General features: G+C 34.6%; 1 protein-coding gene across 2 annotated transcripts in view; it reads right to left on the bottom strand.

Annotated features, from left to right (window-relative positions):
• Positions 1-10984: 10984 nt before the first annotated feature.
• Positions 10985-14612, bottom strand: part of LOC111046132 — an 89540-nt gene continuing 85912 nt past the window's right edge. For both annotated transcript variants that reach the window (XM_039420773.1, XM_039420772.1), the window contains 2 exons: positions 13028-13785; positions 10985-11214 (listed from right to left, as the gene is read on the bottom strand). In XM_039420773.1, coding sequence (XP_039276707.1) covers positions 11000-11214; positions 13028-13785 — 973 coding nt within the window. In that variant the 3' untranslated portion in view covers positions 10985-10999. The remainder of the gene's footprint in view (positions 11215-13027; positions 13786-14612) is intronic.

Genomic DNA, 14612 nt, shown 5'->3' with positions numbered 1-14612 from the left:
TATATAAAAACACATTTTTTATCACTTAATGCAACTTGGAGAGTGATTGAGTGCACGTACTAGCTGGCGAGGAGGGCTATCACAATTGGACTGCATACTCCACAGAGGTCACCGCTAACATTATTGATTGTAAGTAAAACTTTTTGTTACATTCTCATATTTTTGTGAAAGTGTTGATTTTTATAATATATATATATTTAGTGTTACAGTTTGGTTACATTGTTTTTCCACAGCATTTTCTCACCTCACTACCCATAAGCAATCTCGTGAAGGAACCTTACTTGTATCGAGAAAATCATAGCTGAGGAGCTAGCTGAGAGAAGCCTATCCGATTATTTCATTTCGTCAAATCAACACATGTAAGTTCATTTTTACTTTAATTTTCCTCTTCTCCGAGGACAATATTGTTCTCCATGTTAGATCCTTCAACAAGGAAGGATCATTTTTTCAAACATGAATCTTGACAGTGTTTTCTATCATCAATGAGACATTTTAATATTCAACCAACCTAATGAATTACAATAGCAAAATTCAGGAATTTCCTTTAATTCGCATCTTCGATGTCTATCAACTATATTCTTATTTATAATATAACATACGCTTATATGTTCTGACTTCAGTTCTTCACTTTTACCAGGTTTTATAAATGTTAAATATTCCTCAAACGTTAGTCCTTCTTTTCCGAAATTATTCAATTCTAATATTGTTTTGTCAATAAGTTCGAAATAACAACATCTATATTTTTTATCGATTTTATTCGAAAAATAGTTCTTATCAAATGAAATTGAATCCATCTCCAATCTGAAATTAAACAGAATATGCTATCAATCTTGTTCTAAGCCTGTCTCATCTGAAGAATCTCGTAAAAAATTCCAGATAAGTTTATTTGATTGTTCTTTTGTTAAATGAGCATTGTTTTCTATTATAACCTTCTTAATTCTATTGATAGACTGTGTAATTATTGTCAGACTACAGTCCAAAACTTCTTTTCATCCCAATTTCATAAAATAAATTGTTCAAATAAAGGTTATGCACATGCGACTTTTCAATTCTTCACTAATTTCCACGTTGAAACAGACACATGAAACAATTGATTTTGAATTTAGAAAGATTAAGATCCGAATTGACAAAAAAGCTCTAAGATCTTTGATATAATTCAATATATTATGTATATTTTGTAATTCAGTTTAATTAATGAGATACTATACTTACAAAGATTGGGCTATCAATGCTCACCTATTATGATGGAATCTAGAGCACAAATAAACATTTTTTTACAAACAGCATTAAAAAATACATAACAATTTTGAATGTTTTTCAAGGCTCATTTTTGTTATTACATTGAATTCTATGCATACCTCTCTGTTTGTGATCATGAGGTTTACCAGCATGTAATTTTCCAGTTTACTCAAAGCTTGTAATTTTTCAATTGTCTGCCTACGATTTTATTTATTCGTTGATATAATTACAAATCATATGAATATGATCGGGTAGAACAACAGGCACAGTCCAAAACTATTCTGTTCCTTTAGAAAAAATGTTTTGTACTTTATAATATATATTTGGTTTCATTGTTTTCACAGCATTTTCTCACCTCTCAACTCATAAGCAGTATCTACACCTGAGAGGAATCAATCATACCATAGGCCGCTATCTTACCATAGACCGCTATCTACACCTGTACCATAGACCGCTATCTACACTCGAGGAGATTCACGCACCATCAACACATGTAAGTTCATTTTTACTTAAAGTTTTCTCCTCCGAGGAGGAAAATTGTGCTCCGAACACAGTTTTTCTCCTCCGAGGACAGTGTTTGTCCTCGGAGGATAAAAAACCTTCTACATTATACTGCATGCTTGTGATTTTTTCGCCTCATCTGTATGATGACCGTCTTTTGTCTTAGACTCATCAGCATAATATATACAAAACGGTGTATGCATTACTTTTTCAAATGGTTCAACGATAATATATTTACAAAACACACATTGTAGATAGTGATAGTTATGTAAGAAATAACCATTTCTTGCAAAATAGTCTGCTCTATCAGTTAATGGTTTGCAAATGTAACAATGTAGATGGTGTGGAGGTAGTTTTTCAAACCACTCTCCTTGTACAGATAAATCTTCTGGCATATTAGTAAATGATAAATATCTTTCTTCATATAATCGTAGAATATTATTATCGTAATTCTCATCTTCAATTGTTATATTTCCTTTCCTTCTACAATTTGGGCTAAACTTTGCATGTTCGTTGGCTACAACATCATTTTGCTCCCAATCTCCTATACAAACTGAACAAAATACGCAGCGTACAATATCCGGTTCACTTGCGAATACAAAACCGTCTTTCGCCATATTTTCTGCCGACAAATTCTGACTAGTTTTTGTCCATTTTTTATCGAATGTTAATAATCTCAATCTTTCATGTAACATTATCTGTCCTTGTGATAACATCGTGAATGTCAATTCACAACTGATTGTGAATTACATTCCTTTACACATACTATTGCTTATGTCATCCTGATCATTTTGTTTTTTCAGTATCATGCCGAGGGAACGCAGACTTCGTGGGATCAATTCAAGCGCAGTTCGCCATCGCATCAGTTTTGAGGACGAGGATATTGACATTGAGAGTGTGCTTGAGAGGACGAAAACTCGAGTGTTCGAGATAATTAGGGAGCATGCGGCACGGTATGATGCAAATGTTAAGTGGTACATAGTGCTTAACGTTTTATTGTATAAATTAGTGGTGCTGGATGACAAGGTTGATGAGTCTGTTTCATCTCTAATAAATCTACATAGTTACTCCAACATAGCGCTGAACGTGCTTGAGAACTATGAAGATTTTAATGAGCATTTTTTCTTGGCTGTGAGAAAAATCATCATGTCTTTCGAAAATTTCGTAAGACATGGGTCTGGATGGGTGTTGAAGAAAATTGAATCACTGGATGTAAATGTAATCAAATATAATCCTATATACACATCCAGTTTCATTCAAACACCCCAGTTTTTGAAAAACAAAAAATGTATTATAAATGTCAAAAATCTTTCTGACGAAAAATGTTTTTTGTGGTCGGTCCTCGCATATTTCCATCAGAAACCAAGGAACTCGGACTTAACTGTAAAGTATTTGAGCAAGTTTGCTCACAGACTCAATATGCGAGGTGTAAATTTCCCGGTGACGACACGCGATATTAAGAAATTCGAAATACTCAATCCGGACATTGCAATTCACGTCATCGCGTATGACAACAAAAAATTTTTTCCCTACCGTACAAGCATTTTCCGCACGCGTAAACACCAAATTAATCTTTTAATGTTGAAAGGCGATGCAGGAAAAACACATTATTGTTTAATCAACACCGCGAACGGGAAAAACGGGCTATCGCGTCTTTTCTCCCACCTTTCAAAATGCAACGGTCAAGTACATGTATGCAATTTCTGTTTTCACCGGTTCACATCAAACAAATCTAAGAATTGTGATGGTAAAGCAAATTTGTTGAAACATATGGAACTTTGTTCCAAGTTTGAATCTCAGCGCGTTTCATATCCTAAACGCGGAGAGACAATTAAATTCAAGAAACTAGGCGCGACGTTGAAGAAAAAGTACACTATTTACGCGGATTTAGAAACATACGTTGTGAATATTGATAATGATGATGATGATGATTCCGATTCTGATGAAATTACACGTAGTTACACCAAGAAAACGGCGCGGCATATTCCTTGCGGGTATTGTTTCGTTGTTATAGATGTAAACGGAGAAATCGCCTACGGACCTGTACTCCATAGATCGAGTAGTTTAGACGAAAAAATCATGGAGAAATTTCTTCAGGAAATTACAGATCTTGGCGAAATTTTGTATGAGGATATGAAACGTGAAATTCCGATGCAACATTTGTCCGAAAGTGAAGAGCGCGAATTTCAAAATTCAGTAAACTGCGGGCTTTGTGCTGAACCGTTCTCAGAAACCGATATTAAATGTCGTCACCACGCGCACGAAACCGGTAATTACCTATGTGCAGCACACGTTTCTTGCAATTTAACAGCGCGTACTCCAGATTACATTTCGTGTTATTTCCATAATTTCTCCGGTTTTGATTCGCATTTTATTCTGAAATCGCTCGGTAAATGTAAAAAAGAAATTTCCTGCATCGCAAATACGTCAGAAAGATTTTTGACACTTTCAGTAGGCAAAATTAAATTTCTAGATTCCTACAAGTTTATGTCTGAATCCTTGGAAGTATTGGTGAGTAATTTGGTAGAAAGTACAGACATGGAAAAGAAGTTCGAAAGATTATTTTCGGTGTTTCATGATCCACCTCGCGAACACAGACAGCTCTTGTTGAAAAAAGGAGTATATCCCTACTCGTACATGAGCTGTCCCGAAAAATTCGCGGAAACATCGCTCCCTCCCATTGAATGTTTTCATAACGACTTAACTGATACACCTCTGTCTCGCGAAGAATATGAGCATGCGCAAAGAGTGTTCTCAACATTCAAGCTGAAAAATCTGGGTGAATATCACGATTTTTATTTATGTTTGGACGTAATGCTATTAGCAACAGTATTTGAATCCATGAGGTCTACGCTTTTTAGCTCATACGGCCTCGATGTGACCCATTTTCTTTCCCTCGCGGACTTCACCTGGAATTGCATGTTGAAGTACACTAAAGTCGAATTGCAATTACTTACAGATCCGGACATGCATCTCATGTTCGAAGCGGGAATGAGAGGCGGGGTCTCATTTATCGGTAAACGTTATTGTGAGGCGAATAATAAACATCTACCTGAGACATACGATCCCTCAAAACCGTCTAATTATCTCCTTTACGTGGATGCTAATTCTCTTTACGCGGATGCTATGAGCAGACCCCTCCCTTTTGGGAATTTCAAATTCCTCACAGAGGAAGAAATTTCCAAACTTGATTTCGCGAATTTGGACAGCAATTCAGGAACTGGTTACATAATTGAATGCGATCTCGAGTACCCGAAAGATTTACACGATAAACATGCCAGCTTCCCTCTCGCGCCGCTACACTTAACTCCCCCGCGGGAATTGCTGTCCGAGTATCAGACAAATGAGAACGGTCAGGGAGTGACCAGAAAACTCATGAACACACTTTTTAACCGTGAAAAGTACATTGTACACTATGTCAATTTAAAACTCTACCTTCAGCTCGGTTTGAAATTATTGAAAGTACATCGCGTCATTAGTTTTTCCCAATCTCCCTGGCTGAAAAGCTACATCGACTTCAATATCCGGAATAGACAGAACGCGAAAAATAAATTTGAAATATCCTTCTTTAAGGCCTGTTGCAATCTTTGTTTTGGTAAGACTATACAATCAGTTCGGAAACACATTAATGTTAAAATTATTACAGACGAAAAACGATTAGACAAGTACATTTCAAATCCGTTATGCAAACGCTGGCAAATAATTAGTCCGGACGTGATCGCGGTTTTCTCTCGCAAGTTGGAACTTAAAATGAACAAACCTGTCTATTCCGGCTTCAGTGTACTGGAGTTGAGTAAATTCCATATGTACGAATTCTTTTATTGCAAATTACAAAAAATCGTACCCTGGAACCGCGTAGAACTCTGTATGACCGACACCGACAGTTTTCTTCTAAACCTAAAAGTCGAAGATGTGTATCAGTTGATCAAAGATAATTTGACCCTTTTCGATACTTCTAACTATCCACCTACCCACCCTTGCTTTTCCATGGAAAGAAATAAAGTTGTAGGTAAGTTTAAGGATGAAACGGGCTCAAGGCCGATCTCTAAATTTATAGGTCTTAGATCGAAACTTTACAGCTTTTTAGTTGGTAATGAGAATGATGACGAGGTTGTAAATAAATGCGTAGCAAAAGGAGTAAAGTCATCGGTTAAATGTAGAAAACTTAATTTTAATTTGTATAAGAAATCATTGTTTGAACGTAGTGTACATGTAGAAAAATTTAGTATGTTAAGATCCTATAACCATAGTATGTTTCAGGTCGAATGTGCAAAAATTTGTTTGAGTCCTTATGACGATAAAAGATACATTGCAGAAGATGGTCTGAATACTCTCCCTTTCGGTCATTATAGTCTCAACACTTCAACTGATTGATCAGTATGTGCTGTGACAATCATCCAACACCACTAATTTGATTTGTCTGTTGTAAATATCATGAATATTATTAGATCTAAGCTAGCTTTAGAGCTTCATAGCGTGCCGCGTGTGAACTATCCCACTCGCAAGTATGAACTGAAAAGTGAAAAAGATCTCCTTCAAGCAGACCTTATTGAAATGATAAGTTTATCACGTTTTAATAAGGGTTATAAATATATCTTAGTTGTTATTAATTGTTTTACAAAATTTGCATATTGTGTACCATTAAAAGACAAGACAAGTCAATCTGTATTTAACGCTCTCCAACCAATTATTTCTAAAAATAAGGGCATTAAGCTGTTCCAAACAGATCAGGGAACAGAATTCTTCAATTCAAAAGTTAAAGCATTATTAGATAAATATAGTATTAAACATTACCATGTTTTTACCGATAAGAAAGCATCCATAGTTGAACGGCTGATTAGAACACTTAAAGCAAAAATTTATAGATATTTAACTGAGCATGGAACAAAAAACTGGTTAACCAATCTAGACAGTTTAGTTAAAAATTATAATGCTACAGTGCACAGTTCAATTAGAATGAAACCTAAAGATGTGGGGAAAAAAGATCGTACACATGTTTTATCGTCATTGAATTCTGCATTCAATAGACGATATAAATTGAAAAATTCAAAACCAAAATTTAAGCTAGGTGATATCGTGCGAATCTCGAAGAAACGATTATTTTTCGATAAATCTTATAACATAAACTGGAGCGCAGAGTATTTTGTGATTCATTCTATATTTCCTTCCAAACCTATAACCTACTCACTGAGAGATCTAAACGGTGAAGTAATTAGTGGGCGGTTTTATGCAGAAGAAATTAAAAAAACGCAATTAAACGAAACGGAGAGACAAGTGTATTTGATTGAAAAAATATTAAAACGTGATAAAAAAGGATTGTTAGTGAAATGGATTGGATTTTCTAAACCTAGCTATATTAGTAAAGATCAATTATTAGATGAAAAATAATCAATTGTAAATAATCTATTGTAAATATCATGATGTACATTTGTTGAAAATATATTTGTCATCATCAAACATTGGTTCTCATTTCGTAATATAAGAATCCATAATCTGTCTGATGATGTGGAGAGGAGGTGGTCTGCATTCCAATCTCTGGGAAACGCCTCTCTATACATCATCATCACCTCGGTCATTGTTCAGTGGCTTATCAGATCACGCTCTGTACGTTTGTAATCATGAGCCAATTACCAATTGTTAACTTTGATACCTTAATTACAAATAAAGAAAAGCCTACATTTTGTAAAAATGGGAATCTGCTACCTCACAATGCGCGAATGTTAATAATTTCTCCTAGTGCTGGAGGAAAAACCAATCTCTTATTTAATTTAGTATTTGCTGAAAATGGATTAAAATTTAAGCACATTTACTTATTTAGTAAAAGTTTATATCAACCAAAATATGTCTTTTTAAAACAGGTATTTGCAGGTTTGAAAAATATCGGATTTCACATGAAAGATGATGTGAGTCAAATTCCCCATCCAAACCGAATCCCTGAATATAGCTTGGTAATTTTTGATGACTTGCAACTGAGTAATGTGCCACAGATTAGAGAATATTTTACAATGGGTCGTCATCGTAATATTGATACTGCATATTTAATTCAGAGTTATGGTGCCACACAGAAACATTTCACTAGAGATAACGCAAATATGATTATTATTTTTAAGATGGATTTATTGAGTCTCAAATTAATTCACAGAGATCATGTTGGAGGAGATATGTCTTATAAAGATTTCAGTAAACTTTGTCATACAGTTTGGAATCGTAAACCGCATAACTTTCTTACAATTTTAAAAGAATGTACTATAAAGGAAGGAAAATATCGGGATTCACTGGACACGATACTTTCCCCTCAGTAGAGATTAATTCTTTGTACAGTCATGTTGTCTAAAACACATAAGAGTAGGAGGAGGAGGGGGAGGAAGAGGAGAGGAAATAGCTTAGTAAATAACAGGAAGGAGAATTTAATAGAAACGATTAAGACATTACGAAAGGTGATTAGTGACAAGCATAAAAGCCTTATTAATTTTGAAAAACGAACGGATGAATTCAATAGGAAATCTCTTTCGCCATTAATTGAACCTATAATTGAATTGGGAAAAACCAAATCTACATTACATTCTAATCATGATGTAAAAAAGGAAGAAGTAAAAGAGGAACAAGAGAGTATGGAAATTGATAATGAAGATGATGATGATGATGAGTATGAAGATGAGGAAGAGGGAGAGGAGGATGATGATGATGATGATGATGTTGGTGCTAGCAGAATCAATGATTTGTTGAGCAAATACCTAACAGTGTTTCATAAGGAAAAGTTGAATAATTCAATTACTTATGGAGTTTCATACAAAGATCAAAGTGAAAAGTATTATATCGGTGATATACAGGTAATATTTGATAATGGATATATAGATGTTGATAAAGAAAGAATTCAATTAACTCGCGGATTACTCGAATTATTATTCAAAGCGAGACCAAACAGAAATCTTTATAATGATGATGACCTTGACAAGTACAAACGTATCTTATTACTTACTGGTGTACATTTAGATCGAAGAGGCTATGTTAAACGTAATCATGGAATTAAATCGCAATTGATTCAGAAATTATTTCCCAGTAAAAAACTTGTTAAAAAGAAGGGACAAGGTTTGTTGAATTTTGCAAAAAATATTTCTCATGAAAGAAATTACCAATACTTTGATAGTTTTGATGAACTAGTGGAAAGATTAAATTTACTCTATTCCTCAAAAGCTTCTGGGAATTCTGCTCATGATGTTGAGATTTCATCTATACTAGAAGAGCTCAGAGAAGCAAAACTAATTATTTAGTGTCACGATGACCTTGCATCGATTCGGACGGATTGAAACACCTACTGCTACCGCTTCAACTGCTGAGGTTTCCTGTAATATTGATGTCATAACACAGACTATAATTGATTCAATAAATCAGCAGGGAATCAGTGAAGCTGTTAAAAGTTCATTACAGACTTTTAGTGCAAATATTGATAAAGTTATCATAGAGAGAACACAAACTCTACAGAGTGCATTAGGAGAAGTGAAAAATTTATCAGATACCTTTTCAACCCAGTTGGTTAGTATTGACAAAAATAAGGTTGATAAATCTTATTTGGACGAAAAATTGAAAGCCATTTCTGATAAAATTAAAAATTTAGAGATCTTGGACAGAAACTATCTTAACACTAAACTGAAACAGCTTAGTACAGAAATTTTTACTAAAGTAAATGAAACACAACCGTCAGTAATTGATAATAAATATTTAGATACTGTTTTGGAGAAATTGACTAGTAAAAATATAACTAAGGAAGAATTTGAAAAAAGATTATCTGGAATGGCAGACGCAATAAAAGCTACTATTTTTGATGGGATTAAACAATTCGTTACAAAGGATGCTGTTAATGGTCTGATTAAACAAATTACTGAGCAATATGCACAAAAAACTGATTTAAAAGATTTTATTAAGAAAGATGAATTGGATCTTGCTGTTAAAAAGGTTAATGATGAACTAACAACCTTGATTACAAATTCTGAAAAAGATACTGTGATGAGACTGCAATGTTCACCCGCTTTTATAGATTATTTAAAATTATTCATTCACAAAATGGCCTACGATATTGTAAGGAATTACGCAAAAGTTAGTTTTAATATGAATTGGATAGAGGCTAAACAACATAATTTGACTGAGGAACAGGTGGGAGATTTGATTACATCGAAAATGGGTCTTGGTCAATATGCTGGGTTTGTATTAGCCCCAAAAGAAAATCTATAACGAGTGGTAAGCATTGCTGGACATCACATTAGATAAGGAAAGTATATCACGCATCGAATTGCAGCAACAGAAGGTGTCATTTGCTTTGAAACGTTTGAACTGATAAGACGATAAAATGAGTGCTTATTTCGATTGCACAAGCTTTAATGAATTTTCAATTGATGCAGACCCGCAAGCAAATTGGGGTTTTGACCATTTGGCTTACGATTGGTTTACTGTAACCAATGTCACATTTCCTGATAGTGGTGAAATTTGCATACACATAATTGATATTGATAGTGAAGGAGACTTTAAAGAGGTTATCAACTTGCCCAATGAGTATTCTCTAGTCTTAAACAAGCATAAACTTAAAAGTTTTCTTTCACGCTCGTGGGAACTTAATGTCAGTGGAAATCGAATTTTCCTAAGAGAACTGCACCGATATTGATGATGTTGATACCCCAAGTGATATAGGTCTGAGAATATCTATAGCCATTTTTGGAATGCTTGTTCGTACTAAATTTACTATAGATATTCTCGGAGAGCACACTTAAAAAGCAACGCCTGCAGGTTTGTACAGCACATAGAAAATTTGTGAAATTTTTCTTAACTGTCGGGTGGAAAGCAAACCGGATTCACTTTAATTTGACAGTAGAAATATGGATTCACTTTAATTTGACAGTAGAAAGATGGATTCACTTTAATTTGACAGTAGAAAGATGGATTTGTAAGAGCAGTATTTATTCTTTAGATTCGATTTATTCCTTGTGTTATAAGAGTAAATGTTGTCATAAGTTGAGGATAAATGTATGTTCGACTTTACAAAAAGCAGACAATTGAACATAAAAATGAAAGGTAACCTCATGACTCCCAATCTATTGAATCCAATGAAGTATTATTATCAATTTGAAGTAATAAGGATTTCAACATCTCTCGTTGATAAGTAGAAAACAGCAAATTCAAGCACCAAACATACCACCGATGAAGGAATTTTTATTTGTTGCGATATAACTTTCACCTTAAGTAAAAATAAACCTTTTGTATTGTATGGTTATACCGTGTACAAATAAAATGATTTATTATTATCAATAGGTAATGACATTTTTAAAAAAATTATCATTTTAATAGAGTACCTCTTCTGTAGTTGATCTCGTCTGCCAATATGCAGCATGACAGGACCACTCTTTATTTCTTTGAAGACAGCAATCGCCTCTGAATGTGTCAACCCTTGCAAAGTAGTTCCATTCACTGCTATTATCTCATCTCCTGTCGAGTAGAAAAGTTCCAATTAAGTAGCTTATACAGGCACAGTATACATACAGTATGGAAACTTGGCTAGTACCCTGACGCTAAAATCCGCCATCTTGTTAGAAAGCGCCGCATTGTAATAGTATTGATGGTAGGTTCGGATCACTTTAATGATCCGGATCAATTGATCTCATTCACTGCCACGAGCCAATCAGAAGACCAGGATTGGAACTTCCCAAGGTCACTCGACGTGTTTAGTATTGGCGTCATGTAAGCATTGGTTAGATAGGCGATTCATTACAAGTTTCCATTCTGTACTTATTCTGTGATACAGGTTTATTGATGTAATATTAACTGTTCATTCCAGTTTAAAATAATAAATTATATTTTACAAAGCAAGAAATCATGTTTTTCAATAATTTCATAATGAATTTTCATAATTAAGACGAAATATTTTGTTAACTAATTATTAATTCTACATAGTTAAAAGACGATCTGGCAACAGAGCAAAGCAAGAAAGAGATAGCGCTATCCGCTTTGCTAAATGATTGACAAGGATAGCAATACCATTGCTAATCAAACACTGCCATTATAACGTGGACCTCACTATACCTTCGCCACTCCACCATGGAGCGATAACTGAAAAAAACTCCAATAACTAACAACCATGTTTCACACCCACAATTTTTTGCATCTTTTTGGTGCAACCAATATAACCAAACTTCTCCACGTCATGAAATGAGGAATGTCATTCTATTAAATCACTTTTTGCTATTAAAAAGAACGACTAGCAGTCAGATTCTTTTACAATAAATGAATTAATCACTCACTGTGACAACGAGATCTTTTGGCAGGTCCGCCATCTTCCTGGTTGTCTTGACGTTAATTCATTTATTGGAAAAAGTTTATTCATCAAAAACAATTACAATACAAATTGGAATACTATAACATTTAATACAATTAAAACAATGAATTTTTATGCTTTGAATAATTTCTTAATAGGCATAGATGATTCAATGGATTATACACCCTACTATAAATGATATGCCTATGTGTTTGGGTATAAGTTATTAGTTGCTTGTTGCATGTTATTAGTATTTACAAACTTCATTCAGTGATGTAGGATTAAAGTTTTTTATAATGAAACTAGTAAAAATTTATAATACAAACAAAATTATGAAATTAGAAGATAAATAATACCAATATACCTTCTTTAACCTAAAAATTGTTCCAACAATAAGATTTTTTACTTAAATATGTGTAACGCTAGTTCGCCTATACGGTGCACATTGGGTAACGCTGAATGGACTAGCATATAATGGCGGTCAGACAAACTTATGTTCTCCTGACCGAAAACTACTCAACATCTCAAAGAATTAGAAATATACAGTGTATATGTAGGCATTTGAGACTCATGAGTTTTATATGTGTTGTGTATCTGCCATACGCTAAATAATAAGTATTGATAAATATTAATATTCCATATAATAATTAGAAAGTTAATTTCAAAAAATGAAAAACTGATAAAGAGAAAGAATGAAGAATAAATAGTTTCGATAATCACAGCTAACTAAATTTTTACAATTTTCTACTCTAATATAAACTACAGTAACCAGCAAAATAAACTTTCCTTGAACTTGGGTCTACTGAATTCTTCCCTAATGTTACTTAGTATTGAATTGTAAATTTTTGGTCCCTAATATATGTAGTTTCTTTGGCCAAATCCTTGGTACATCCTTGGTACTATTGAATAGCAAAAAGTGATTAATAAGCAGTTCGTGATGGAAAACAACATTGAAGAAATCATTCTACTCTTGAAACTTGAACCTACCTTCGCGTAGATTGCCGTTCTCAGCCGCCTGCCCCGACTGGAAGATGGTCTTGACAAATATGCCGAGGCTGCCCTTGGGCGAGTCCTGGCCGCCGACTATGCTGAATCCAAGCGATTTGTGTCCAGGGCCCTTGTGGAGGGTCACCGTGAACATCGCCAACGTCAGCGACTTGGGTCGCGGCGTCTGACTCATCCGACGTGGAGCGACAGCAGTCGCCGCGTCTGAACGGCGTCGCGGCGAGATGCTGTCCAGTTGACACGAGAACTTCCGCATTCCAGTGACCGGCTTCTGAGGTTTTGCGACATCACCGGGCCTTTTTTCGTTGGTGATCATTGGCAGCTTCCCGACATCAGATCGTTTTTCGCCGGTGACAGTTGGCAGCTTCCCGACATCACTAGACCTTTTATCAGTTACCGATTTCCCGGTATCACCAGACTTCTTCTCAATCTTGATCTCTGGCATGGACACCTGCCGATGATACTGTGACACCCTGTCATACTTGGAGTTGACACCAGACAATCCAATTGGCGGTGGTGATACTCGAGAGTTCGCTACCGGACCAGACAATCCTGTCGGCGGTTTCCGGCTAATTGTCTTGCTGTCATGTGACTTGGCAGCCTCAGGATCTCGACAGATGACTATTTCCACTTGGTTTGGAGCACTGCGCAGCGTCGTTCGCGCTTCCTGGATGGTCAGGCCGCGTAACCGGCATCCGTTCACTTTCACGATTTCGTCGCCGATCTTGAATCGACCATCTCTGAAAAATACAATTTGTCATTGTTAGAAACGGGTCAAACGCGTCGATTACCACATGAAAAGGTCTATTTATTTTTTTACAATGCAAATGACACTAATGTAATAACATTGGTAGATAAAATAATAAGCTACAGTAGTCCTTGTGATATTTTTCTTCCTAATTTATAGGTGACAAAGTACAAGTTTAGCAAAAAAGCCTTTGTCACCTATAAGTATTGCTTTTACAATGTTTACAAGTTTGTGTTGTTTCTTCAATGGTTCCAAATTTTCTTAACTCAATATGATTCGTTACAAGTGGTAATTGAGTGGAATATTTCTAATCAATTTATTTATTCAAGTCATCTAAATAAGAAATTCATAGTTTTCATGTTTATTTTGGAGTGAAATTTTATAAAAATTGTACACGTGAAATTTTAACCTTATGAGGTTGGAACCTTATAAGGTTACATGTTACTAATTCCAACCTTATAAGGTTAGAATTTCTTGTGTACAATTTTTATAAAATTCTAGTCCAAAATAAACATGAAAACTATAAATTTTGTATTTAGATGGCTTGAATTAATAAATTGATTAGAAATATTCCACTCAATTACCACTTGTAACGAATAATATTAAGTTAAGAAAATTTGGAACCATTGAAGAAACAACACAAACTTGTAAACATTGTAAAAGCAATACTTATAGGGGACAAAGGTTTTTTTGCTAAACGTCTGCTGATTTGAGAGGAATTGTTGAGGAAAAACAATTTAAAATAAAACTATATTCTTTTCTTAATAAGAAGGCTTTCTATGATGTTGACGAATAATTCTTGTTAGAGTGAGAAAAATT

Source organism: Nilaparvata lugens, chromosome 2, assembly GCF_014356525.2.
Source record: "Nilaparvata lugens isolate BPH chromosome 2, ASM1435652v1, whole genome shotgun sequence".
Classification (NCBI taxonomy): domain Eukaryota; kingdom Metazoa; phylum Arthropoda; class Insecta; order Hemiptera; family Delphacidae; genus Nilaparvata; species Nilaparvata lugens.
This window is presented reverse-complemented; position numbering and strand designations above follow the sequence as displayed.